Here is a 26,228-nt window from a genome sequence, read left to right as displayed (position 1 = left end):
GTGTTAGGCAGTTGAGGCAATTCATCCCTGAAATAGTGAGTTTTCCTCTATTTTTTCCTGTTTTCTCTATTGTAATTTGGAGTTTTGCTCCTCTATCAGCTTAAACTTAACTCTAAACGTTCAAAACAAAATGGAAGGTGGTGATGTAAAAAGAGGCCCAACTTTGTCTGGCGATTAATGTTTAAGTAAAAAAAGGCCCAAGTTTGTTTGGCGAACAATGTCTCTCAATTCTCTCTCTAATATCTTTCTCTCTTAATCTCTCCTTTAGGCAATATCTCTCCATTCTCCCTCTCTTTCTATCCACTATCCTTCTCACTCTCAATCTCTCTCTTTCTCCCTACCTCTCTCAATCTCTCTCTCATAATTTCTTTTGTACTACCCTCTCTCTCAATGTCTCCCAATCTCTCTCTTTTGATGCTCTCAAAATATGTCTCTCTATATGTTCTCATTCTCGCTCTCAAAATCTCTATGCTTACTCTCACTCTCTGTTGATTCTCTCTCTCATGATCTCTTTATACCATCTTTCTCTCATCATCTCTACAGCACCATTTCTTTGTTCGGTTTATGTGGTCTTTAAAGGCCTCACGAGAGCTTATATGAACATTTTATATAGTGAAACATAAATTCAATGGGAGTGTGATCATCTTGTGGACCATACTAGACAAATGTGATTTGTCGACACTCGGATTAGACTCGACGTGCTAGGCCAGTCGAGTTTGAAAAAACCCAAAGTACCTGGGCATAAGGATCTACCTAGTGGGTTAGCTCTTAATGAGGTCGGAGTATGCTCAGATGAGAGCTAAGGGACTGTGTCACATTTACGTGTAATGAATAGCCTTTAGAGACAAGGCTAAAACCTCATCGTTATATCATCACATGACATATACATAGATAGTTGTTTTAAGATTCGCCAATGAAGGTGAAGCATGTACATGTGTGAGAGATTACCACTATGCACCATATAGTCATGGTTGCATCATAGTCTGGAGAACCGTGATTTTTTGTCTTTAGGAGAAAACCTGAAATTCATAAACTAAGATTGCATTCCCTAGTCTATTGACTGATTTTGGTGGTCTAATCATGAGCCTCTGCAGTGGACTGTAAGTCATGGGAACTGTTGGGTCAGTCTAAGAAAGCTAGGTAGATCGTAGTCTGCAATTGAAGGTAGAGTGCGCCCGTATATTGATAAATTTCTAGATCTAAAGGATTCGATTCCCATCAAAAATTAATTAGTTTTAATTAATTTTATGAAATATGATTTTTTAGAATGTTTATTTGAATTTTTGTGAATCTTTTGATATTTTATTTTTGGCATTTGGATTTATAAATTAAAAGAAATTAATTTTTCAATGTTTCAAATAACATATAAGATTTAAAAATTCTAAATATAAAACAAAATATTTTCTAAAAATACATGTGACCTCCATAAAAATATGGGGCCCAAAATTTAAAGACATGTAGATTAGGTGGGGCCACACGTGGCCACTAAAAAGGTAGCATGCACCAACCATTCACGTATTCTTCTCAGGAAGAATGTTTATCTCTTGTTTGTTGGCTTATCTTTGGGGGATAACCAACTTATTAAATATTTAAACTATTTAATAAATCTTTGAATTCTTGATCCAATAAATAAAGATTGGATATATTAAAATAGAAAATAAGATATATACTTTTTCTATTTAAAGATTTGATGGGAATAGGTTTAGAAAATTGAGGATAAAGCTCTAGCTCATCTCTTTGAATCTTGATGGTGGATGAAACAGATGGATGGCGTAAATATCTCACCCCACAAGTCTCATTAGATCGACGATCAAGATTTAACCCTACAAATTGAGGCAAACCCCAAGACATAGAAAATCTATAAAAGGAGGTCTCTCCCTTCATGAAATGACATATATATTCTCTCCTTTCTCTTTAAGAATTCTCTCTCTCCCTACCGAAATTTAGCGCTCTCTCTGGATTACGAAAAGGGAGGCACACTCCAAGTTTTATCTTCTAACTTTCTTAAGTTTTTTCTAAAAAGGTACACCCAAATCATCTTTCTCTCGTTGTTTCGAGATAGGACACCCAAGCTAAGGTTAGCTTGTGGGGATTTGATTTTTGGATAGCAATAGCTTGTAGCCATTGAGACCTTTGGCAGTTGGTTCTAGATTGAGATCTATATGTCATTGAGAGGGTTTTGCCATATGTAGGAGAATCAAGTGGCCGATCATAAATCCCGAACACCATTGGAAAGAGGAGACTCAGTGTGGAGTGTACTAAACCCGATTGAGGTAATCTTCGGACTCTCTTTTTGTTTCTTACCATATTTAATTATATTGTATTCATATTATCAAACATAAGAATCGTGGATATTTTATTTGTTTAAAAAAAATTGATTTAATAACATTAAGGTTTTTAAGATTCTAGATTTGTTAGTTTTATTCTCTTTAAAGAGATAGTTATTGTAATAAGACTACTTATAAGTGATATTTGCCAAAAGAAAAGAAAAATAAAAAATAAAAAGGTAAAAAGAAAAAAAATATAAAAAAAAATATTCACCAACAATATCACATTAATCTTTCTTATTCTTGCCCCCTCTTTTTACGAATACCCTCTCTTAATCTTTCTCCCTCTCTTCCAATCATGGTTATTTTTATTTTAAAGCCACACAAAGAGAGACAATGGGGTGGAGAAGAATAGAGAATGCATATGTAGTGAGAGAGAGAGAAGGCATCAATATAGAGAGGAGCAGTAGAGAGGGAAAGAGGGCAGCAAAGTTTTTTCTAAAAAAGCCATTTACATCAAATTTCAAAAAAGCCATTTACTTTTAGTACGAGGGGATGTACTGAAAGCCATTTATTTTAGTACATCACAACTATTCTCGTCCCATAAAATTTCAAATCAACTAGTCGTATACTTGCCACTAAACTCGAACCCCAACAAAAAATTTTCTTAAACTTCGCAGCACACTCCAACCCATTTAATTTGACATACAAGGTCTAAAACTGATCTTGTACCAAAGAATCGCCTATATAAAGTGGAATTTGTGCTTGTGAAATTTACTAAGTCATCACCCCTAAAAGGATCAACACCACCCAATGTTTTTATGGTCAAGTCGCAACATATTTGACAAATTCCTTCTTCAAAATTATCATCTAGAGACTCGTGTACAATAGGCCAAAGTCCCATTTTTTTAAAATTACTCATCTAATGTTTTCTAAAATGAATCCGAAATTTTCGAGCAAGAAAAACGTTTTCAAGTAGATTTTGCACTCCAAAGAGCAAATGCACAATCTACATCATTACACAGTCATTTTGCTGCAAAGAGCATACAATTTCACCGCCATCAATTCATGTCGTCTTCTTTGTAAATGGGTAAATATGTCAAAAAATTTAACCCACCAATGCCATGCACCATTTAATTGTGTATGAATAACAGATGCTAATGTACATAGTTTGGTTCTATTCAGAGGCAAAACTTTGACTACAAACCATTTTAAGGACTGTAAAATGCTCAAAACTTAAGTCCAAATCATTTATAAGGCCATTTGACATGAGCAAGCAAAATAGAGAGAATTGTTATTGTTACGAGAGAGAGAGGGAGAGAGAGAGAGAGAGAGCTCTTATTATTGCCATGAAAAACAGCACTTTTTTCTTTAATAGAGTGAGAGCTCATGGTTTGATGGGCTCTCACCATATAAATTAAGTTCAAACACCTCTTGAGTTTAGTAAACACCTTTAAAATACCAATTATAGCACCACTTGTTTGGCTACTTGATTTATGAGGTATATAAGGGAGAGAGAGAGAACAAGCAATGGAGTTATAAGAGGGCCTTTGCTATAGCACTTAAATTAAATCACTTTTTTAATTAAAATAAGCACTACCCAAACACTGAAAGGCTACCCAATCACTTTCTCCATTTTCTTTTTTCGCTTTTCCTTTTTGGAGATGTGTTTGTTTAGACTGCAAAACTAAGTCCTCTCGTCTTCATAATTTTGACATGTTCATGAGTAATTGAGTTACTAAAACCATTGCTGGCAGTTCTTGGATCAGATAAATACTTGATTTGGAACCTTCAGATGCAATAACTTCTCTTTCACAACATATTATATTTTAGACAGCCGAGGTGGAAGCCTACCAAAGTCCAGAAGCATTTCGGATGACGGAATTCACCGGTGCATTACATCAGTTTGGGTCTAAAATTTATCACAATGAAATAGGATTTTCAGATGACATTTTGTTCTACAGCCGAGTGACTAAGGGTATGGGTCGGTTTTGTTCTACGGACAAGTGACTAAGGGTATGGGCCGGTACAAAATGGAGGTGGAATCGTGTAACAAACCCGCAGTAGTTGGTATAAGGCTCAGTAGTTGGTATAAGGCTCAAATGATGACAACTCTATTCAAGGACACAAGCATCGCAAGCCATTTTGGATCAAAATAAAATGACCCAAATATTAATAGCAACATAGGTTTATAATGCCACCTATTTCTATTACTCCAATCACCTCGATCTCAACATTCATTGATCAATAGATTTTAACTTATGATTGATGTTGTAACTTCCTTTTTACACATTACATTTTTAAGTACTCCAGATCCAACATATCCGCACCATTTTTGAAGGTCCAATTCCATCATCACGAGGATAGATATGGAAATAGGGATAAATATGATCCAACAACTGCATTTTCCAATTAGGAGTTCTGAAGTGAGACCCTACAAAATACAGTAGACCTTTTGCCACGCCAAAACCGCACCCTTAATTAAATTGAGGGAGGGATTTAAAATAGTTGTTTTCCACTTCTCCAAAATTACAAAGTTTTAGCCACTCAACCAAACAGATTACTGATTTAAGTAAAAATGGATCCAACTCATACACCATAAACTCAAAATTCACATAATACATCAACAAAATTGAATCCAGTGGACTATTTCCAAAGATTTAAGTATCAATGAGAGAAGAAAAATTCCACATACACAAAACCTTTAGTCATCAATATCAACGAATAGTAGACCACCCATTCATTACTGCAATAAATCAACTATAAACACAAAATTACTCAATTGAATGGTACCCATGACACTGCATCAACAACATACGAGCATTACAAAACTGAAAATCCCAAATAAAAAACTGATACGGTGATGTATTTATAATCTTTCAGTTATATGTAAGCATATAGACATGTACATGTTCTACTTATATGGACACATGTCTGGAAATAGCTAGAGGGAAATTTTTTCTTTTTTTGGGGCTGAAAGAGTGTGAACTCAACAAAATTAACAGAATTTGATTTAGAGCTCTTGAACACCTAGATTCACCATTAACCTCTTTTCTCCCCTTGCTTCGTGCAAATTCAATTCCTCCTATATTTTGACAGCCAAGATGGGATCTACATGTGCACAAATTTTGGGGTCTATTTGTCTATAGAAACCCTACTTTTCAAAGTGGCTTATGAAACCATATAAGCCTGTCGGTTTATATCACCTCATTCCACTAAAAGCCTACAGCATTCTATTTCTAAGCATGAGATTCAAACAAGCAGCCCAAGGTGCCAGCCAAATATCTCCTAGGCATTGGTTTTGACACACACAAAACCAATTTATTGCTTAGAATAATAGAATAACATACCAGGCAAATTAAAAGAAACAAAATCAGGAGGACCTGGACTGAGTCATGTTATTATGCATTTTCTAATCAGACAGGTAAGGACCCAATAATGAACACTCAAGGCCAGAGTTCCTCAAGAATGAAAATGATGACATAATTTATCTAAAAAACATACAGAAAACGACACTACCGACTCGACAATCTCTTCTTTGAAGCTGTGAAGAAGAAGACCTTCAACGGAGTGGAAGAAAACCAAGACACTGAACTGTTGAACGAGGAAATGTTTGAAATTCCAAATCTCAAAAATGTATTTTCAACATTTTCAGGAACAAAGGATAAGGGAAGGAAGCAAACTGAAGCTTTGGTAATAAAAGGTGGAGGAAATGTTTGAAATTCCAAATCTCAAAAAAATGTATTTTCAACATTTTCAGGAACAAAGGATAAGGGAAGGATGCAAACTGAAGCTTTGGTAATAAAAGGTGATGTTCACTGTGATCGAGAGGACTATGGTTTGGCCTTTTGGACTTGAGAAATAAATTTAGTAGGATCATCACCATCCAATGAATGACAGATAGTGACGTAACAGGTGAATCCCATTACCAGAACAGCATTATATTGTGTAAAACTCAATATATATTATATTCCACTGGCCTATAACACAGGATTACCCAATTGGAGTCATCACCCTCCAATGAAAAGAACAGTAATGGAGAGCATGACATCCAATATTGTGGACACATCCATTTCTGGTAGGCCCCTGTTCCTATCACTACCCGTTATTCCAATGGACAGTTATGACCCTACATTGGAGTATGATTTTCCTACAGTGCATAGGGATATTCAACAATTACTTGATGCAGTACAAGTATTAGAAAGTTAGCCGGAGACAGTTATGACCCTAAATTGGAGTATGATTTTCCTACAATGCATAGGAAATATTCTTAATTACTTGATGCAGTACAAGTACTAGAAAGTTCGCCGGAGAAACCACATGGACAAAAAAGGTTCAGGATAAGAATTAATATAACCTACAAAGACACAAATTTTGGTTCAAAACCTGTACAACACCGACGACTTTGGAAAAGAATGTGCAGATTCAAAAAAAAAAAACGATAAGAGTAACTAGAAGCAAGTATACTACAGAAGATCATTACCTTGGACCACCCACATCAGATGTCGACAGATAGCAGTTCCGCTTCGACGCAGTTACGAAGAACCATTGGTGACTTGATCAGATCATCTAGCTTCCTCTACCAAATAATGCTCCACAAACAAAAAGAGAAGCTTATTCATGTCATGTATCTCTCACCAAAGATGTGTTGTCCAACACATGTTAAAGGCCACAAAATATAAAGATTTGGGTTGCCTAAAATACAATGCACAAATGACCGATTTTAGAATCAGCAATTGATCATTCGAGACCTGTCTTGTCAATTGAAAATAATATTTTTCCCACTCATAAGAACATATCCAGCTTTCAAAAATGCCAAACCAGAATCAAATCCTTGGAACACCATATCCGCAAAGACTGGGAACCAATTCCTCAAAACCGCCATTTCAAACTCACAAAAACTTGCCCAGCTTTGCAAATATTCCAAATCAGTAATTGGTCATTCATACTATATCAAACTATCCAGAAGACAGGTTCCAATTCTCTGAAGATTGTGACATCGACACCGCTCCAAATAAGGGTAAGAAAATTGTTAAGAGAAGGAACCGATGTGAAGTTCGAATACGAGTTTCAGTTGTAATCAAGAAATATCTCTCAAAAACTCAAACCAAGTTCAGAAACCTCATTCCTCAAATACCGTCCCAAACAAAACTCTGTAATGATATGAAAATGACTTGGATAGAAGTTCCTTTGACAAATGACATAAAACCCCTTTGGGAAGTAGAAAATAGTGAAGATCCTTTATTAACTATAAATTAACTACCACTTAAATACTAACATTTACCAGTTATTAACACGTACTTTATGGCCAATATTTATAAAATATTAGTTTGTAGTATCTACAATCAGTTACGTACCTTACTCAACCAAGATATGATCTTCAACAGGGACCTCAGATCCATAACCATCCTCTGCCCTCTGCAGTGAAATGCTTATCAACGAAGCAATAAAACTACGCAGTTGTATGAGAAATTCCCCCACATGCTCATTGAAACCAAGCAGTATTTTCTTATAAAGCCATAACATCTGGGGTGCCATAGTTACTCCAATTTGCAGGTGGAACAGCAAACTGTCCAACAATAATGACAAAAATCTATTTACCACCAATATTAGATTTTGCTTTTTTTTTGGAAGGTTCACCAAGATCAAATATTTTTCAAGACTATTTCCTTTTGTGTTGCCTAATCAAATTGGCTTTCTGAAAAAACCAAATCGCTCAATTTAACTCTTACTACCAACTTCTAAAGCCCAACTAGACGGTAGCTGTTTCAATCAAACGAGTATAAAATTAAGTTTTAGAAACAGTTGCGCTGGTCATTAATGAAAATAATTGGCCCCTGATCCCTGATCCCGACAGAAAACCAATTGAAAAGTAGCTACTGCTAGTTTAACCTTTTAAGAACCATAACACATTTATAAGCTTGACAATGATGTGGCAGAAACATCATTCTTTCATAAGATTTGCATAAATTGTAGAAACACATTTATGCGAAAAACTTTCTTCAACAAAACCCAACATTGCAAACTATGCCTATTCCTTAGAAAGGAGTGTTTCTGAATCCCATAACTTTGGCCAATAATCCAGTAGAAATCTTCACATAAATCCCATGTCCCTTGAAAAATACATGACTTCCGACCTTAATTGGCCTTTCAACAGAAATCTTCATCATTTTTTACCAATACAGGCAACAGGATTCAAATATGTTCTCAAGTATGCACTTTTGAATTTCCTTTCAACAATCTCTTCAGTTTTTGCAGATAGTTTCAAAGATTCAGGGACCAATAGCGAACTGCCAAAAGAATGCAACTTTTTGCTCAAGACACCATGTCACACACATTAAATGGCAGCACCCCAAATAATCTATTTTCCAGTGAGCTGATTTTTTTCTAAAGAATACTCTCCAGTGAATTGATTTTACTCAAGAAATCGGCGGGAGATCCACACAACTTTGTTGCATTGAATGAAAATCAATAAAAGCCCCAATCCACAAGGTCTTTCCAAAACATCATCAAATGGCATAAAATGTTGAAACCAGTCACTTTCGATAAAAACCAAAAATTTCAAGAGTACGTACAAAAATATATAATAATAAAAATAATAATGATAGTAATAGTAAGATCCTTTTTACTCGAGTGCTTCATGAAATCATTCAGAAATTCAAAATAGAAGTGTTAGAAACTTTTAATTTCAAGGAGGCATTATAATTTCTTAAACATTCATATCATGATTCAGACATCAAGAAACCAACTCCCATATTGTCAAACTATAATATGCATAATTGATTTCTGAACTCAGCTGCACAACATAATGAATAGAAAATTTTTCTCTTTGCTTTCTAGAAGAACACAACCAACTACCAAAAGAGGAATCTCCATTAAAGATGCATAATTGATTTCTGAAGAACCCCAAAGTAAACTCTCTCAAATAAAAAATCACACAAGGAGCCCTAGAAGATCGCAAAAAACTCCACATGACTTTTGTCTCACCCTCTGACAAATAATATTTCAAATGCTGGAATTGCAAGGCAGATATTCAGGTTCTCAGGTTCCCTCATACCTTAATAACATTTTTTTTTCTCAGATTAAATAAACAATATCTTTGAAAACATCAAGTCCACCCAAGGGTCAAATTTGTTACACACATACCCTTGATCCTGGTGATTGTCACCTCGACACATGGCATTACCACTTAATCTGCGTGTTGACACATGTCGACACACCCATGCACGTGTGGCAACAAAAAGGTTCTAAAAGAGGCAAAGATTAAAACCTATGACCTTTAATACAAGATTTGTAAAGTCTAACACCGTGAAATTGACTGTGTTCGGTGTATTCTATAACAATCTTCAATTACATTCTCTTCAAAATCATTATTTCATTATAAGATAAAGCTCAATCCTTGAGGCTCAAACTCAGGCTGACTGAGGATTTAAAGTATGCTTTACCACTAAAAACCGAAGTGGGTTACACTAGAGTTATGCAAATTTTATTGTTTTACCATATTTTTAATATATATTCTTTTTCTGTACAAGCATGTCATCCCATGTCTAGCTTTTCAAATGAAGAACTAGACACACGTTGGACACCAACAAGAAGATTGCCCAAGGAAGAATATCCTTGAAAACATTGTAAGAAAACCTGAAAATGGTTTACCTATAAGATAAAATACAGTAGATACAGGCCTTTGGTTTTAAGAAAGAAAAGTGGAGTTAGATCAAGCTCTAGAGGGTTTGTTTAACCTCAAATTATGTGGATTGCCATCTCATCATCAACAGATGAACTAAGAGCATGATTTTTTGGTTCTTAAAGGGATAGATCCAACCGCCAATGAAGAAGACTATTTTCTAGGTTTTATTTCAGATATCCTTTTTCATGAACTTGTTCATCAGGAACAAGAGGATATGTTTGCAAAGTTTGGCGCAAAACAAATGCCCCTAAAGCCCCCAAAATGGGGGAAGGTCAACCAATGCAGCAGTCTGCTCAAGGGCAGAAAAAATGTCCTCTTTTGAAAATATTTTGTTGGACTAAAAGGCCTAAATCCGGTTACTAGCTGATAGAAATTCCTTCACGCTATGTAACTTGTTGATAAGGAAGGGCAAAAGACCCTCTAGCAAAATATCAAAATATAAAGCACTTTTTTATGATTATTTTTAAACAGATTTCCCTAGAAGTATAAAAGCCTCAATAGTGAAAACTTTTTAGCAGCCATATTCAACTACTATAACCTACTTTCAAAAGATGAAACAATTTCCTTAACTACAGAGTCTACTTCCACTCCAAAACGACTAACACACATTGACACAATAGGACAAAAGGAAAAGATTAATTCACGCGATTTAGGGAACAAAAAAATAAAAATAAAATCAACTGATTTAAGGGGAACATCCAAATATAGTAGCAGTATCCCTAAATTTGTAAAGACCGCAGTACCCTCAAAGAGGAAGAACAACAAAACATCTTTCAAGGAACTCTGTTAGAGAATTAGATAAACGAATTTAAATAATTTCCCTTGTCAAAATCCACATTCAGAAAGCAACTACCAAAGTGAAGAACAAATAACACCTAAATTTCCATGACAAAAAAAAAAAAAGCAAATTAACCTTCCACAGATCATAATAGCCCGCTGCACAAGACGAAATTGAGCAGGCTACCAGACAAGCAAATGAAAAACAAAGTCATACCCCAAGAACTACCATTACATGGAAAAGTATTTATTTCACCAACCAATAGCAGCATTTATCAAGAAGGCATTAATTGATTTGTCAAACACAAATAACTACAAAGCAAATAATAAAAGAATAGCAAGGAAAAACACCCACAGCAAAAGAATACATATAGAAAATAGCTACTTTATCTATGGAAAGAGGCTTACAAGAAATTCACAAAAGTTAGAAGACTGGAAATTGTCAAATTTACGAAATACATAAAGTCTTCAACTGCAAAGTCAAATACTTGCTCAAATAGGGATAAAAGGTTTTCTCGGGACTCCTCTATGGAGTTACGCATACTGAAACTACTCAAAGGTTTAAGAAACCAAACTCAAGATTAAAACTTTTGACTACTACAACTCCAGACTCGATATAGAATCCAAATAGTTGCACTTCATATCAAAGTATGAAGACCTCATTTGCACAATGAGGGAACAGTATGTATAAGAAGAAACATCTTTCCAGAGCTTGGCAGTCCAGTTCACCTAATATGAATCTGCAAAATGAATAGGAAACCATAAAATAGCAATTTTCATAAATGACTGCTTTTCATGTTTTCAAAACATAGGATGGCCATTACAAATCAAATACATTACAAAGAAAAGTTAGCAGTTCAAGAATTGAATGAGTGTAGTAGAGAAAAAAAATCACTTCCATTGCAAAATAATTCTATACAACTGTGACCACTTGCCAGAGTTGCCAACTTTGAAGCAGTATAAAGTTTGACCGCAAGTAAGCTCCACAAACTTGCAGAACAAAACGAATAATTATTCAATCTCCATGCATGAGATAAAAATATGCAGACTAAAATGAGATTCAGGAAAGCAGATAAGGTCTGAGAGCAAACAAGTGCAATCAAGCAAAATAGTTTGATGGAGCAAAGAGGACTTCTGTCACTCAATTCAGCATAAACATCGTATTCAAAAGTATTTTTGGTATTTGTACATCAAAATACCACCATTCACGCATATTGTTTGTAAGAAAAAACAATATGAAACTACGAAAATGTCTAACATGAAAAAAATACACTCTAAGGCCACAGTTACTTTCCAATTAAAGATAGTATTGACAAGATTCCCCTCATTTCAATTGTGCGTAGCTGCAGAGAGTACAATGAGCAGACAAAATTACTAAAGCAACTCGAGTATCCAATAAAGCAAGCAAGCAATAAACCATAACTACAATCCATGCAGTGATGTGAAAGATGCTATGGATAACCTCATGCTGCATTGCCCCATCTCCAAGACAACGTAAGAATCTTCCTGTACATATTTGGTGTCTGTTGGGTTATGTCGGAAAAGGTGACCAACATTTGGCCCCTTTGAACAAAAATATGGAAATTGTCTTTAGCATCCTCAAGGCAAAAGTAATGAAAAGAACAACATATGTTATGGACTTTTTCGACTTGAAATCGGTTTAGACACGCACTCTAAGTTCCAAGGATAAGAGAGCAGACTTGGTCACAAGAATCATAGCTCATGGTATTCTTCCAGGGAGTTGCCTTCAGTGCTTGGAGCCTGCCTCCTCTCTAAAGAAGGGATTTAAACCTTGAATGTGTATTCCAGCACATGATGCACGCCAAATCCCAAAGACATCATGGTGGGGGGTATTTTTGGATACAAATCAACTGATATGAATAAGGTATTTGTTGGGCTAGTCAAGGAGGAGCCAAAACTTAGGGCCTCCACACAAGCTATAGTGTTCATACAGTGAAGAGAACATCTCAAATATGGCCAGGGATACAATAATAACAAAGGACATGGACTCGAATAGTATGATGAGCCTATGTTTCTGACAGACTGACAGAGACCATCAAAAATACCATTACAGTTAGAAACATAAGAGTCATAAGTAACAAAACTATAAAGTTCTGAATAGAAGTAACAACAATAGAAAAGTATGAGTATGAGTATGATTACAACAATAACACATTCAAACATATGCTTTCAAATATTCATTTAGATATACTGGGAATAGGAAATAGCTGGTCCTTAACTTAATGACCACGTATATAACCACTAATACAAAGAGTATAATAGACGCAATATTATTATCAAGTTAGCCAACAGAACATTCACAATACTAGCAGTGGTTAAACTTGTAGCTTCAAAAACTTCACCCTGCCACTAATTGCAAAAGGACAACAATCATTCATAGCAAATGAGCTAAACAAAAGTTATCAGCAAACTCAAATATAACAGTAGCAATTAGCAACGATTACAAATGAGACTCCTGGAACTTTTTCCAAATTATTGCATGACTCCTATAAATCCATCATGGTATTGCAACTAAACACTGCAAAGAAGAAGGAATAAAAATATTAATGAGCCATGTGAATAATAGCACTAAGAATAGAAGTAATGACCAGAGTTCCAAAACTTGACCAAGTCGATTCGTACTCACCCAAGTTACTCAGACTCGACACCTTGCCGAGCCGAGCCCCAAGGTACAATCTCAGATTATATAAAAAATCTGGTAAAATTAATTCAAATTATACTTTTTATTAAATAAATGAATTAATATTTTATATATAATGTTGTGAGAATGAACATTTCATATATAATTTTGATGTTTATTATGATGATTTGCGAGTTTTTCTTATCATTTGCAGTATTTTCTATTTTTGCTTTTTTATTTTTTAATTGTTTCCAGCTATAAATCAATTTTTTACATTTTCCAGTATCCACGTTTATATTTTATCCCTGTTTTTTGCTTCTAATGTTGTCTATAGTTTACTCGGCTTCTTACCTTTCTTTTATATTTTAAATTTTTTAGCATTTTTTATTTTTAAAACCTTTTTTGGGCTGTACACTACTCGGGTGATTCCATTCTGACTTGCTCGAGTTTTTTTGAGAATGACTCGTTTCAGTTACTTGGCTCAGGCAGCCCGAGCAAATTTTCAAACCTAGGTAATTACACTAACAATGTAGCAAAAACGACAACAACATTAGTCATTCTGTGAACTAAAATACTCAAGAAGGAATCTTTCATCTAACTATCAAAAGACAGCATTAACCACCACTTCTTACCTGATGGCCCAAAATGACACAAAACATAGAGTATAATATACGCTGGTGAGCAACAAAGCAACAATAATAACAGATGCACTCAGCCCAAGGGCCTCCATGCCTGTTAAATACTGCAAAAAAAGGCAGTTGACCATGCAGTTATCACAGAAAAAGATATTGACCACTTACACCTATGGATCTATAACAAAGAAAGAAACAAAACATACTAATGCACGCAAGCAATAATCAACAGTTATAATGGGAGGCCCAAGAACATGGCTTCTATACTTTCATATTTCCATTACATGCTCAATATGGGCAGTTAACCATTCAGATATTAGAAAAGGACACATATCTTTATTGAACTGTAACAACACTAGTATATGAAATGCACCAATAAATAAAATTTAGAAACAGAAATGGCAACAGCAGAGTTTAAACACAAGGATCCCATACCTTCATGTACAAAAATATAGTATCCAAGCAGTTACTTAACAAAGAAAAAAAGAATTAACCATGCATTACCTAATGATCCATAACAACAGTGAAAGCAAATCCTAGCAATACAATCAAGCTAGAAGAAATAACAATTATACACCTAGAGGTATTTAAAAAATAAAAAAGAAAAAAGAAAATAGCATTAAGCATATCATTGCTAAGAAGGAGGACATTGACAATTGATTACCTAATGACCAATATAAGGCGTAACACCCCCCATCGCTCCGACTCCCTGCTGAGCCCTCACTCCAGAACCTGGCTGACCCATCTGAGCATTCTGATACCCACCAACGCCGACCCCTTGAACTGCTCCCTGAGACCCATAGCCACCCATCATATTCCCACTGCCCATGCCACCCTGACCCCCATATCCCCCCATTCCAGCCCCATGGCTTGCATTGTTCACCATCGAACCAGCAGCCGGAACACTTTGGTTCACATTGGGTGACAACCCAGTTTGGTTCAATGCGGCAGCAGCAGCCATTGGGTTAAGACTAGCAAGAACATTTTGGAGCCCAAACCCTGCACCTTGTGAGGCTAACAGGGCATTTAGGGCTTGACCCAGAGCTGGGTTGAGGCCACCAGCTGCCTGGTTAAATGGCATCGAGCCTTGGCTTGGTGCCATGAGCCCACCATGGCTTGCACCGTGAGCTGGTACTTGGTTCATCATCTGCATGTTATCGGCGTGGTGTTGGGGATAGTGTGGGTTATGATGTTGGTTTTGGTGGTGGGGGTGATGGTGGGCTTGACCTGCGTGGTGGGTTGGTTTGTTTGGCTTCGGCCCATCGATGGCCTTTTGGCAGTGGAGAATGTGGCCTTCAAAGTTCTTATGTGGGTCTTCTAGGGCTTTTCTCGCGCTTTCCAGGGATTTGTAGACAAAGAGACTGAACCCCCTTGGCTTACCAGTTTGCTTATCCAACCCTAACGGGCCTTCTTCGATCTCTCCATACTTTGAGAAGAAGGTATAAAGCCTTTGAGGATCAATATCAGAAGACACATTGCTTACATAGATTTTTCGCATCGTATATTCAGAGACAGGGGGTTGTTGAGGAACCGGACCAGCAGAGGCCAGTTGACAAGCAGTCATTCGATTACCAATCCTCTTCTGTGGCTGCTTAAGGGCTTTTCGAGCTCCAGATCGATGCTTGAAGAGAATGAAACCATAGCCCTTCGATTTACCAGAGTGCTTGTCTGCAACTGCGTTGCAATCCTCAATTTCTCCGTACTTCTTGAAGGTGGAAATCAGGATTTCAGCGGTAGTGTCCCATCCAAGGCCGTGAACAAATATCTTCCTGTGAGCGGGATCAACATCCGCAACTTTGTTGATCGAATCAAAGACGTCGGAATGCTGGAGAGCAGCTTGGCGGAGGAGCTCGATGAGCTGGTCTTTCGAGAAGGGTTCGAGGAGCCTGGTGAGGGACTCGGAATCGGTTTCCTCCTCTTCTTCCTCCTCCTCTTCATGATTGTTTATGTTTGCTGGTTCTTCTGGTGCCTCCTCGTTCTGGTTCTCCGGCTCTTGTTGCTGGCCTTCGATCTCTTCATCGAACATGGCTTCGTCGTTGTTGGCCTCGGCCTCGGCCTCGACCTCCACCTCGACCTCGGTTTTGATCTCGGTCTTTCGCTTCTTCCCCATTGCTTGCTTCCTCTGAGACTGTAGAGAGAGAAGGGATGAGGTTATGGAGCAGAACGGGTCTAGAGAGAGAGCGAGATCTGGGGCTCTAGGGCAGAGAGAGAGAAAGAGAGCGAGAGATGACAGCACATAGAGAGGGTGCGAATTAGGGTTTGGCCAGTTAGGGCATCATTTTATAGGACGGAGAAAGAGAGAGGAGGGGCTTCTAGTGAGGGGGCGTGGTTTATATAAGGCTGAAGCCCTAAACAATTAAGGTAGACCTTATATTATTCCGGAAAATAGTTTGATAAGTAAAAGCCTCACATTACAATTTATCCAAAATTATAACGCAAGTATTGAAAAATCCTTAAATCGATCATCTCGAATTGAAGATTATGGTTGGGAAAAAAAATTAAGATTTCAAAATTTAAAAGTAGTATGTATTTAACAAATTATCTAGACCATCCATTTCACTCATAAAATAAGTGTTCACAGATCTTGCGGATTTGTACTATTTTTTTAGTTTGAAATTTTATTTTTGGTATTGAAATTTGATTTTGAAACTATCATCAATATTTTTTTTTGTCAACAGTACTTTCTGGACAAGGATTTGCGGTGAGGCTTTATTTTGTTTGCATAAAGCGTGAACCTTTATAGAAACTTCATACTATTATTTAGATACTAAAAATCTTTATGATGGCCTAAGAAATTATTTTCATCTCCTAATAAATCATTTTCATGTCTAATTTTAAAATTTAAAGTGTAGATTTAGTATATTTTAAAACACTTGAAAATCTTCATTATCGACAGTTTAGAAAATGCAATACAAGATACAGTATTTCCAATATTTGAAATCTATTTTTTTCATTTTTATATACCTTAAGGTTGAAATGATCAATTTGAAGATTCGTTAGCATCGAAACGACCTCTTCTAATGAATTTTTGGGGCTCATCTTAGTTTAATTGTTTAGGGCATCACCTTAATATAAACTTTTTATGAGAGAGGGTGGAGGAGGGATTAGAGAGGAACGAAACATAAGTGGGGAGGAGAGAGAGGGGAGAGAATAAACTTTACGAGGGAAGAAGGGTCTAGAACCTAAACTTTATATAATAAAACAAAATCGAAAATAAAAATATATCCATTATTAAAAATGAAAATTTGGGGAAAATTCTCATATTATTTTCATTTTGAAAAAAATGTTTTACTTTTGATTTTCAATTTAACAAATTATATTTTTAGTTTTTTATATTTTTTATTTTCCAAATTACTTCCATATTAGGTATCTTATGTCTGAAGTGGGGCTTTTTTTTTAAGTGAGAATTCACATGTCTTGGCTAGTCTTTTTCCCAAGCTCTGATATCTAATGTTTGATTGGTTGTTTACTCATAAAAAAAGAGTAGTGAATTGGGACGTTTTTTCGAATAAAGACTAATTCTGATGCAATATGTTCACCAAGTTATTCTTCTTCTTTTTTGACAAGTTAGTCCATTCAGACATCCAATGTCCTAGTTCACTATAAATTAGCATGTAAAAATGCTACTAAATATTATTATAAGAATTTCACAAAATAAAAGAAAAAAAAAATCTAACTAAATAATAAAGCTTTCCTTCTTCCCACTCCTATTTGCACTCCAAGATATTATTTTTCGAAATTTTGATGTTGATAAATTCATCATCATCATTCAAGCATTATTCCAATTATTTTAAAACATCTACATTAATCATGCTCATTCATTATTCTATGTTATTAATGATATTTTCTATTATCAAGTGAACAAATTTTAAAGTCACTCTCCTCTTCTTCGTTTTTTTTATATGATATAATAAAAGCGAGTAAAAAAGGGCCGTAACCCGGTGCTAGTACTATCTACACAAAGTTTCGGGAGGGGTGAGCTGGAGACGGTCCTAACCTTTGGCTTTTTATGCACAAAGTGGCCGCTCTCATGACTCAAACTCGTGCTCTTGCACTGGCTACCCGAGCATTTTACCGTCACACCAAGTGACGACCCCCATATAATGAATGTGAGTAATATCCAATATGTAAAAATAAAGAGCAATATTCAAAGAACTAACCTGAAGTAATTCATGGATTATGTAAATGTGAAACCATTTAGAGCAAAGTAAACGAGAAAGAAGCCTCCAGTTTTCTATAGATACAACTTTCCAATTTTATAATGTCGTACCACAAAGAGAAAAGATTAAGAAATAAGTTATAGCATTTCACAAAGTGTTTCAAAACCCGGATTGGTGGGGCAAATTGTTCACCAACAGATCTATGTCGGCTCGCTAGATCGATGATCCATATTGGGTCTGGATCGGTCCAAATTTGAGATCTAAAAAAAATTTAAATAAATAAATATTAAAATTACGAAGTAGGGATTCATAGATGACCTAATAAAATAATAGATGAGCTTTAAAAAATAAAATTTAAAGAGAGAGAGAGAGAGAGAGAAAAAGAGGGAAATCTATGGGCGGGGCTTTATGGGGGAACTGTGCTAAGACCCATACCATCTCGAAATTCGTTCAATCCAAACAATTTATATCATGATCGGCGATTTGAAACAAAAATCACAGGGCTTTAAAACACTAAGTTCATGTACTAGATAGATACGAAAAGAAAGTTGTTGACCTATAGCAAAATACTAAATTGAGCTCATATTTATTTGGTGGCTTATCTGATCTCAACTGCTCATAAGATAATTGCTTTTTAGTGCACTTGGTGACTTTTCTAGAATATCATATTTTTATTATGCTTCTTCTCTCTACAATTACACTTTTAAATATATTTTTAGCACTTCAATTTCTCATTGCCATTTACAGTTAAATTTGAACTATGCATTAATGCAAATACACTTCACATTTGTCATTTGCAATCTTCCATCTGGCCTTCCCATTTTAATGCAATGGTTGGTTACATAAGGGATATTTGTTTTATTTGTTTTTGGACAGTTGTATCTCCTAATCGATCGAGTTGAACGAACATACGTGTAATTGGACTCTAACTCGTGGACTAGCCATCTGTAGCATTAAGGCTGTAACACTGCAAATTTAGGTCAGAATTACAATTTATGCCACTAATAATATAGTACTCATGAGATTCTACCACATATATGTAGATGCATGTTATCATATAATTTATCAAAATTTACACAAATAAATTTATTGTTAAATATTTTTATTATTTTCTTTTCTTTTTTTTTCTTGTGGAGGCGATGAAGAGTTGACATGCAACGTTTTACTTTATTTATTCACTTACCTTGTACTAAAAAAATGAAAGCCATGTATTTTGGGCTACAAATAGTAAGACTTTGACAATTAATTATGATGATTTCATTGTAAAAGAAAACCATGAATAATTGCTCATGAAAACCTTTCACCATAAAATATGTAGTTTCTAAAAATTGTACTCCATGCTTGTGGTTTTTGAAATGTTCACATGTACCCTTCATCCCCCGATGGACTGTCTAATAGATGTCATTCAAGTCTACGATTTGGCCTCCAAAGCATCATCATCACTATACATATTTTTAAGACATTTATATTATTAGTGTATAATCCTTGTCAAATCTATGGTCAATCCAAATCGAAAGTTTGGTAGGGAATCAAATAAAATAAATAAATAAAAATATATCAAATCATGTAATTATAGACTAGCAAAAAAACCAAGTTGCCCACCCACTGATCTCGATTCTAACCAGGCAACTCATCCAGCGCTTGAGTGTAGCAAAACACTAAAAAAGATCAAAAAAGAAAAAGGAAAATAAAAAAAAGTGAATAACATCAGTGTCCTAGTGGATTGAGTATTCTAGCAACGATTTACTCCATCGTTGGACTCTCTTTGTTGACGGATGGGAATAGACCTCTCTAGTTCTCGACACAATAAAAGGAGTGTGCAGTTAATATGTTTAATTTGCATTTAGGGTGTATTTGTTTTGTATAATAGGGGATTGCCAAATACCTATTCCAAGCAATATGGAAGTTGCTACTTACATGGGTTGGTGAAGCATTGGCTTCCACAAAACACAACAGATTGACGTTGTTTGGAACTCCCTAGAAGTAACGTTTTCCAAAACAATATCAAACTTCCTTAAAACAAATGTGAGAGGTACTACAATTGTCGAAGTCGTCATTTCGGTACACGCGGCTTCCACAAAAAAAAATACGCCCAAATAGTGATAACTGGTGAAGGTCTTACCACTTGTACCCCAAATTTTTCAACGATCTTTTGATGGCCATTCGTATAGAAGAAAACATTGCATGTGTCATCTCACATGCATATGAATAATAAATTTGAAAACTCACAAGTATCTGATATCCATCAAATAGTTGGGACTAGGAAGTGGTGGCGTGGTGATGGTGGCAATTGGACGGTAGAATGATGAAGAGGTAAGAAAGGTGCATTTTAAGAAGATGGTGGAGAAAGGCGATGCTTCTTATGTTGCGGCGTTACATTATCCTTCGAGTTCTCATCTCCATAGGAACCCCACTATTTTATTTCGAGAATATATCACTAAAGAATGAGAAAAAGATAATTCAACCAGCTGTGATCGTGACTTTCAATGAGAGATTTTTTGAAGTACAAATGTTCTAGGAATAGGTTGATAAGACTTGGACTAAGACCCCAAGCCTGTGTCGCTCGATCCCAAGAGGTAAATTTATTTCTTTATGGGTTCTTGTGAGGAAGCTATTAAAGTAATCTATAAGAGATTTTGGCACTTCCGGGAGGTTGATTCGGTCGCAGAAAGATGGGTCCCCTCCTTATAAGCCTCTTTGATCAAATTAAAATCGTCTTGGTTTGCGGTTTCTAGTATTCCAATCAAAATCATCTTGTCATCTAAAGTTTTTAATGAGGTAGCCAATCTATGTGATTAGCTTATCAATATTGATTGGAATTCAACCAGCTATCGTGCCCTTATTTTATTAGTATAAATTAAAAGTATAAATCATCCGTAAGAGGGTATCTTAAAGATGAGAGGTTTTTATTTTAAACTTGTATTTAAAGAGATTTGAATTCAAAAGAGAGGTTTCATTGAAGTCTCTTCAGAAAACGTGAAACATAGCCTGAATGGTGAGCAAAATGGTAATAAGGACGATGATTACCAAAAGCTATTATTGTCGATCTCAAGCTGCAACAATGGAGTTTCAAAATCGACAACCAACATCATCGTTAGAAATTTCGTAGGAGAGCAAATTCAGGCCATTATTATGCTGCCACACCATCTCTCAAAGGGAAACGTATCATTAAAAATGAGTTATTAAATTTTCCAAAAAAATATGCTAGCCAAAAATCATATGTTTTAGAACGCAATGTTATTGCCTGTCATAACCGGTTTGAAACTTTTAGAAAGTTTCCCTTTGGAAGTTTGGAGGAGTGGCAATAAATTTATTCCCACAAACTTCCATCAAAGATAATAAAATTTTGCAGCTTCCAAAAGAAGCTATCATCCCACAGGTATCCCAAAAGAACGCCATTGTTGAGCTTCAAGCTGGCTCTTTATCTGATGAGAGTAAATAGAGGAAATATGAAGAGTAAAAGATGCAGCAGATGAGTCTATTTTAGAGTGTTGCTTCTAAGCAATTAAAAACACAAAATAATATTAAAGTTCGTTCAAAAGCCAGTACTAGTTTATAATGTTGAGAGTGAGGAAGAAGATAGGGAATGAATATATGATCTTTCTACCTATAGTGATAAACTTTGGAAAAATATTGGAAATGTTATTTTTAATAACAATAGTCTAAGGCTCAAAGAACACAAACTGGAAGAACCTCCTATAGTTCATTCCATTGCTATGAGACCACCAAGTGATGATGCTAATGATGAAGTTCCTGTAGCATATCATTTTGAGGATATGATGACTATGTCAATGTCGATGATGGGATGTCGTTAGTGATCCGACCTTTGAAATTTGATACAGTTTTGGATGCAATTAATGTGAATTATAGTGACTTTCTTGACATCATTACAAATACCCTAAAGGAGGAGTATAGAAAGGAACTAGAGAAAATGCTTGTTGGGAGAAAAATTCAGAAATTCAAGAAAAAATGAAGGCTTCAAAGAGAAATTGACAATTTCGTATGCCATATTAACTATGATCATGGTGAGGTAAGTGTCTGTCCTTGCACACATTCTGAACCTTTGCTGCCTATGTTTGTTTGTCCTTCAAGGGTCAGCAAACATAAAGATGGTTACCAATATGTATGAAAGTGTTATGTTAGAATGTCAAGGGCCTCAATAGTGCTCAACGCAAGAGAGATGTTATTTTGTTTGCATAAAAGAAAGGTATGATATATTGCTTCTCCAGGAAACTAAATTGGAGGCTCCGACTCTTCATACTACCATACTGGTTTGGAGAAATAGCTCCCTAAATTTTTGGGAGTAGATGTTTTTGGTTCTTCTGGTGGTATTTGGGAACCTTTGGTTTTGAGTGCTTCACAACACTTTATTTCAAGAAGATACATTTCCATTGTTTTCAAAGGGCATTTAGATAAATTTTTCTTGGTGTTTATCTGTGGTATATGGGCATAGCATTGCTACTGACAGATCTGGTTTTTTTGAAGAACTCAAATATTCAGTTAAATTTGAATGTGCATTGGTTGGTTTGTGCTGACTTTAATACCTCGAATCGAGTTCTAATATATACAGTGCAAAGGTGTCAAGGCGGGTCCGAGCGTCAAACCTTAGCCCCTCTCTCAGAGCCCTCTTCCAACAAAACCCTCATCCCTCTCTCAAAGCCCTCTTTCCACAACCCTCGTCCCGCTCTCAAAGCCCTATTTTCTCACAAAAACCTCACCCCTCTCTCACGACCCTCTGTGTCTTGCCTTCGCACAAACCCTACCCCTCTCTCAAAGCCATGCCTGCTCACAAAGCCCTACCCCTCTCTCTGTTATATAACCCTTTGTATCTTGCCTTATCACAAAGCCCTACCCCTCTCTCAAAGCCATGTCTGCTCTCTCACAAAGCCTCCCTCGCCACTCTCTCTCAATTCTCTGCATCATCTCTTACAGACCCACAAGTGACGATCTATTTGCAAGCCTCATACAAGGGTATGGACTTTATTATTGTGATTTTTATTGTTTTTTCATCAAGATGATGTTGTTTTTTTCTAATCACCAATGCAGACAATTTTTTTACTATGATTTCGTCATGGAAATTTGTTGCTTTTATATTTATGGCTTGTTTTTTTTAATATAAAAGTACAATTTGCTATGTAGAAAATTGTGGGTATGAGTTTTTTTTTTTTTTTAATTTACTCTTTGCTGGTTTTTGTTGTTAGTTTTTCTTGCTAGTTTTGTTATATGGGTTACACATACAAGCACAATTTGCTTTGTAGAATTTTATTTTATTTATTTAGTTATGGCTAATTTTGTAGTATGGGTTTCTTTGTAGAAATGTGGGTATGGCTTATCTTTTGAGAATTTTTTTAGTCTATTCAATTTCAATCCCTTCAAAAGATAAATATCATGCCCAATAAATTTTGTACATGCTTTTTACAATATTTTTCTAGTCTCTTCAATCCCTTGAAAAGATAAATATCAACATAGAATTGTTTGATTATGAATTCTTCTTTGGTGTTAGTTTAGAATAATGAAAAATCAAACATGTTCACTTACAGACTTTATGTTTTGTAATAGATAATAGTTATATGTTTTGTATATACATTTACTTATATGTTTTGTAACCGATAATAGTTCATTTCTTTTAGTTATGACAAATGATGTAAATGTTAAACTTCAAACTGCTTCATGGATTAAATTATTAGAGAAAATCAACAAAATCATGAATTTCTTCTTTTGACATGTGAGGTTTGTTTTTTGTTTTGTTTGAATCTAGTGGGAAATCAGTGGTTTGTGTGTTATGTTTTCATTTGTACATGTTATTTATTTTTTAATTCAGTTATTCTATAATGTGTCATGCTCAATTTGTAATAGCTCCTACAAATTTACCATTGAAGTATACATTGTTCTATTATTTTCTCATTGATGGGCAGTTTATGTAATGTTTATCTCAAAATATTTCAAGTTAATTTCACGACTCTTTCTGAATCCTTGTTATTATGTATAAATGTTTAATGTTTAATGTTTACTGAGCATTGCACGATACAAGAACAACCTTCAATCTCAACTATTACATTTTATAAGATACTTTTATCCTAAAAGTATGGGAAGGATCCATAATTGATTTGCTTTCAATGCTAATTATTTTCTGCCTTCAATGCTAGTTGTTTCCTCAATTAAGTTCCTTAATACTAGTCAACTAAACCGATATAACTATTTCCAGTTCATTCACAATGTTATGATTCATATAGTATGTTTATTTTTTAAAATTGGAATTTAGTTTTGTAGATAAGATGGCAAATCAAGGGAATAATAGTGGAGGATCTGAATTGGTGTCTCAAGGAAAGGTAAAGACAAATCTCCTTGTTTATGTCACATTACATGCACATTGTTGTTAACGATCTACATACTATAGCGTCATTGTTGTTTCTAGAAGAGACCAAGGATTTACATCGACGAGCCATTTACTGTCGTTAGGTCATGGCCCATTAGAGAGGAGCAACGTGAGATTACTGAGAGGCTGAGTTTGTTGCCATTGATGCAACTAGCAGAGCCACGCCATATAACTATTGATCATCCGTTAATGATCGCTATGATGGAAAGGTCGTATCTCAAGACAAACACCACACACCTGACGACATGCATCAGAGGGATAATGTCGATGCATGGCAGCAACACCAGTTGAATTCTCCATGCATTCGATCTCTGCCTCGAATTCTTCTGGTCACACAGCACGGACAACATTCCAAAATAATGCCACCAGTATAGGACTCTTCCATCGCCTTTTAAAGTTATATGTTATATGGCTTGTATAGAACTATGAAAACCATCTTGGAAAACTTGTTGGATTGTGGTCTTCAAACCTTTATGTCGGTCTGAAGTAATTGTGAAACGTAGCTTTGGTTTTTCATTGAGTTGCTGCCATAGACAATTAAGAAACCTAACCCAACTATCATTATCCTCTATCTTCACATCAGCAATTGCAAAGGGGAACATACCACCATTGGCATCTATATTAATAACTGCCAATAATATTCCCCTATATGTTCCCTACATGAATATGTCATCCAATACTATAAGAGGCCTACAACTATACAAAAACCCATATACAAATGGATGAAAAAATATAAACAAACACTGAAATATGTATTGAGGTTCTGTTAGTATATAGCCTACAGATTGAGGATCGGTGAGTCGTATACTCTCTAGGAATAAGGGTAGCTCTATAAACGACTACATATGCGACCCATGTATCATTTCAGTCGCAACTTCTTGTCCCCGCCATGCATGCATGTATATCAGTGGGACACCATGTTTCTGTTGAATATATTTGGCAATATATTTTGGAGCGAGATCCATCTTATTAGTCAGACGGACTTTAATTTTTCTGACAACCCACTGGCTACATGCTAATGGCTGATAAGCCCTTCCAAATGGACATGTACATGTATGCTCTTCTTCCAATATTTCCTCACTTTAAAAAATTTAAAGGGATAATTCCTAGAGCAGCGAACTTCCCATTTGCATCAATCTGCAGCACAGACTGCAACTACACACTATTGGTCGTTTCTTTTGTATTCCATGATAAAATTTTGACATGTGGCATAATCAACTAAATGTTCTTGAAGTACCATGACATGCTCAAAATACAGTTTGACATGTAGATCGACTCTAGCGCAAGCTGAAGAGTGCGGCATGTTCAATATATATTGGTCATCACGAACAGGTCCAAACTCCATGTCATCATCTGAGTTGGGCTTGCATGCATGTACTTCATTTTCGGATGACAAGGTTGGGCACTGGTTTAATGGGTTGCTTAGGAAATCATGATCAAAGAATTAAATCAATATTAAATACGACAAATAAAATACCAACATAAGCATATAAATCATAATTATTACATGATCTTAGTTGATGGACCACATGATGAACTTGCATCATCCACTCTTGGTTGATGATCCATACGTGATGGTTCAGAAGATAGGTTTGAAACGCATACATGAATACTAGAAGCTACCAGTAGCATACGTGTCACATCTCCATCTTCGTTTAATTAAACCAAATAGTCGTTTTCTTTATAGA

At 35.5% G+C, this 26,228-nt stretch overlaps 1 protein-coding gene across 16 annotated transcripts; it reads right to left on the bottom strand.

The window, feature by feature from the left end:
- Nucleotides 1-4,804: 4,804 nt before the first annotated feature.
- On the bottom strand, nt 4,805-16,125 carry LOC18427027 (UBP1-associated protein 2B). 16 transcript variants are annotated; one of them, XR_016042130.1, is made up of 4 exons: nt 14,669-16,125; nt 7,625-7,836; nt 6,751-6,962; nt 4,805-5,027 (listed from the first exon to the last, which is right to left on the bottom strand). XR_016042130.1 is itself a non-coding variant. In XM_020662836.2 (2 exons), the coding sequence occupies exon 1, from the start codon at nt 16,112-16,114 to the stop codon at nt 14,669-14,671; it is 1,446 nt and encodes a 481-aa protein (XP_020518495.1). In that variant the 5' UTR covers nt 16,115-16,125; the 3' UTR covers nt 4,985-7,836. The 16 variants fall into 16 exon arrangements, 6 of the variants coding, with proteins under 6 accessions (XP_020518495.1, XP_006836153.1, XP_088705219.1 ...); XR_016042124.1 differs by having other exon boundaries at nt 7,625-7,685; XR_016042199.1 differs by having other exon boundaries at nt 4,805-5,013; nt 7,625-7,685.
- Between the last annotated feature and the right edge of the window lie 10,103 nt (nt 16,126-26,228).

Source organism: Amborella trichopoda, chromosome 1, assembly GCF_054954075.1.
Source record: "Amborella trichopoda isolate Santa Cruz 75 chromosome 1, AtrichopodaSantaCruz75HAP2 v2.0, whole genome shotgun sequence".
Taxonomy (NCBI): domain Eukaryota; kingdom Viridiplantae; phylum Streptophyta; class Magnoliopsida; order Amborellales; family Amborellaceae; genus Amborella; species Amborella trichopoda.
The sequence above is the reverse complement of the archived record's forward strand: the minus strand, read 5'-3'. Positions and strand labels throughout refer to the sequence as shown.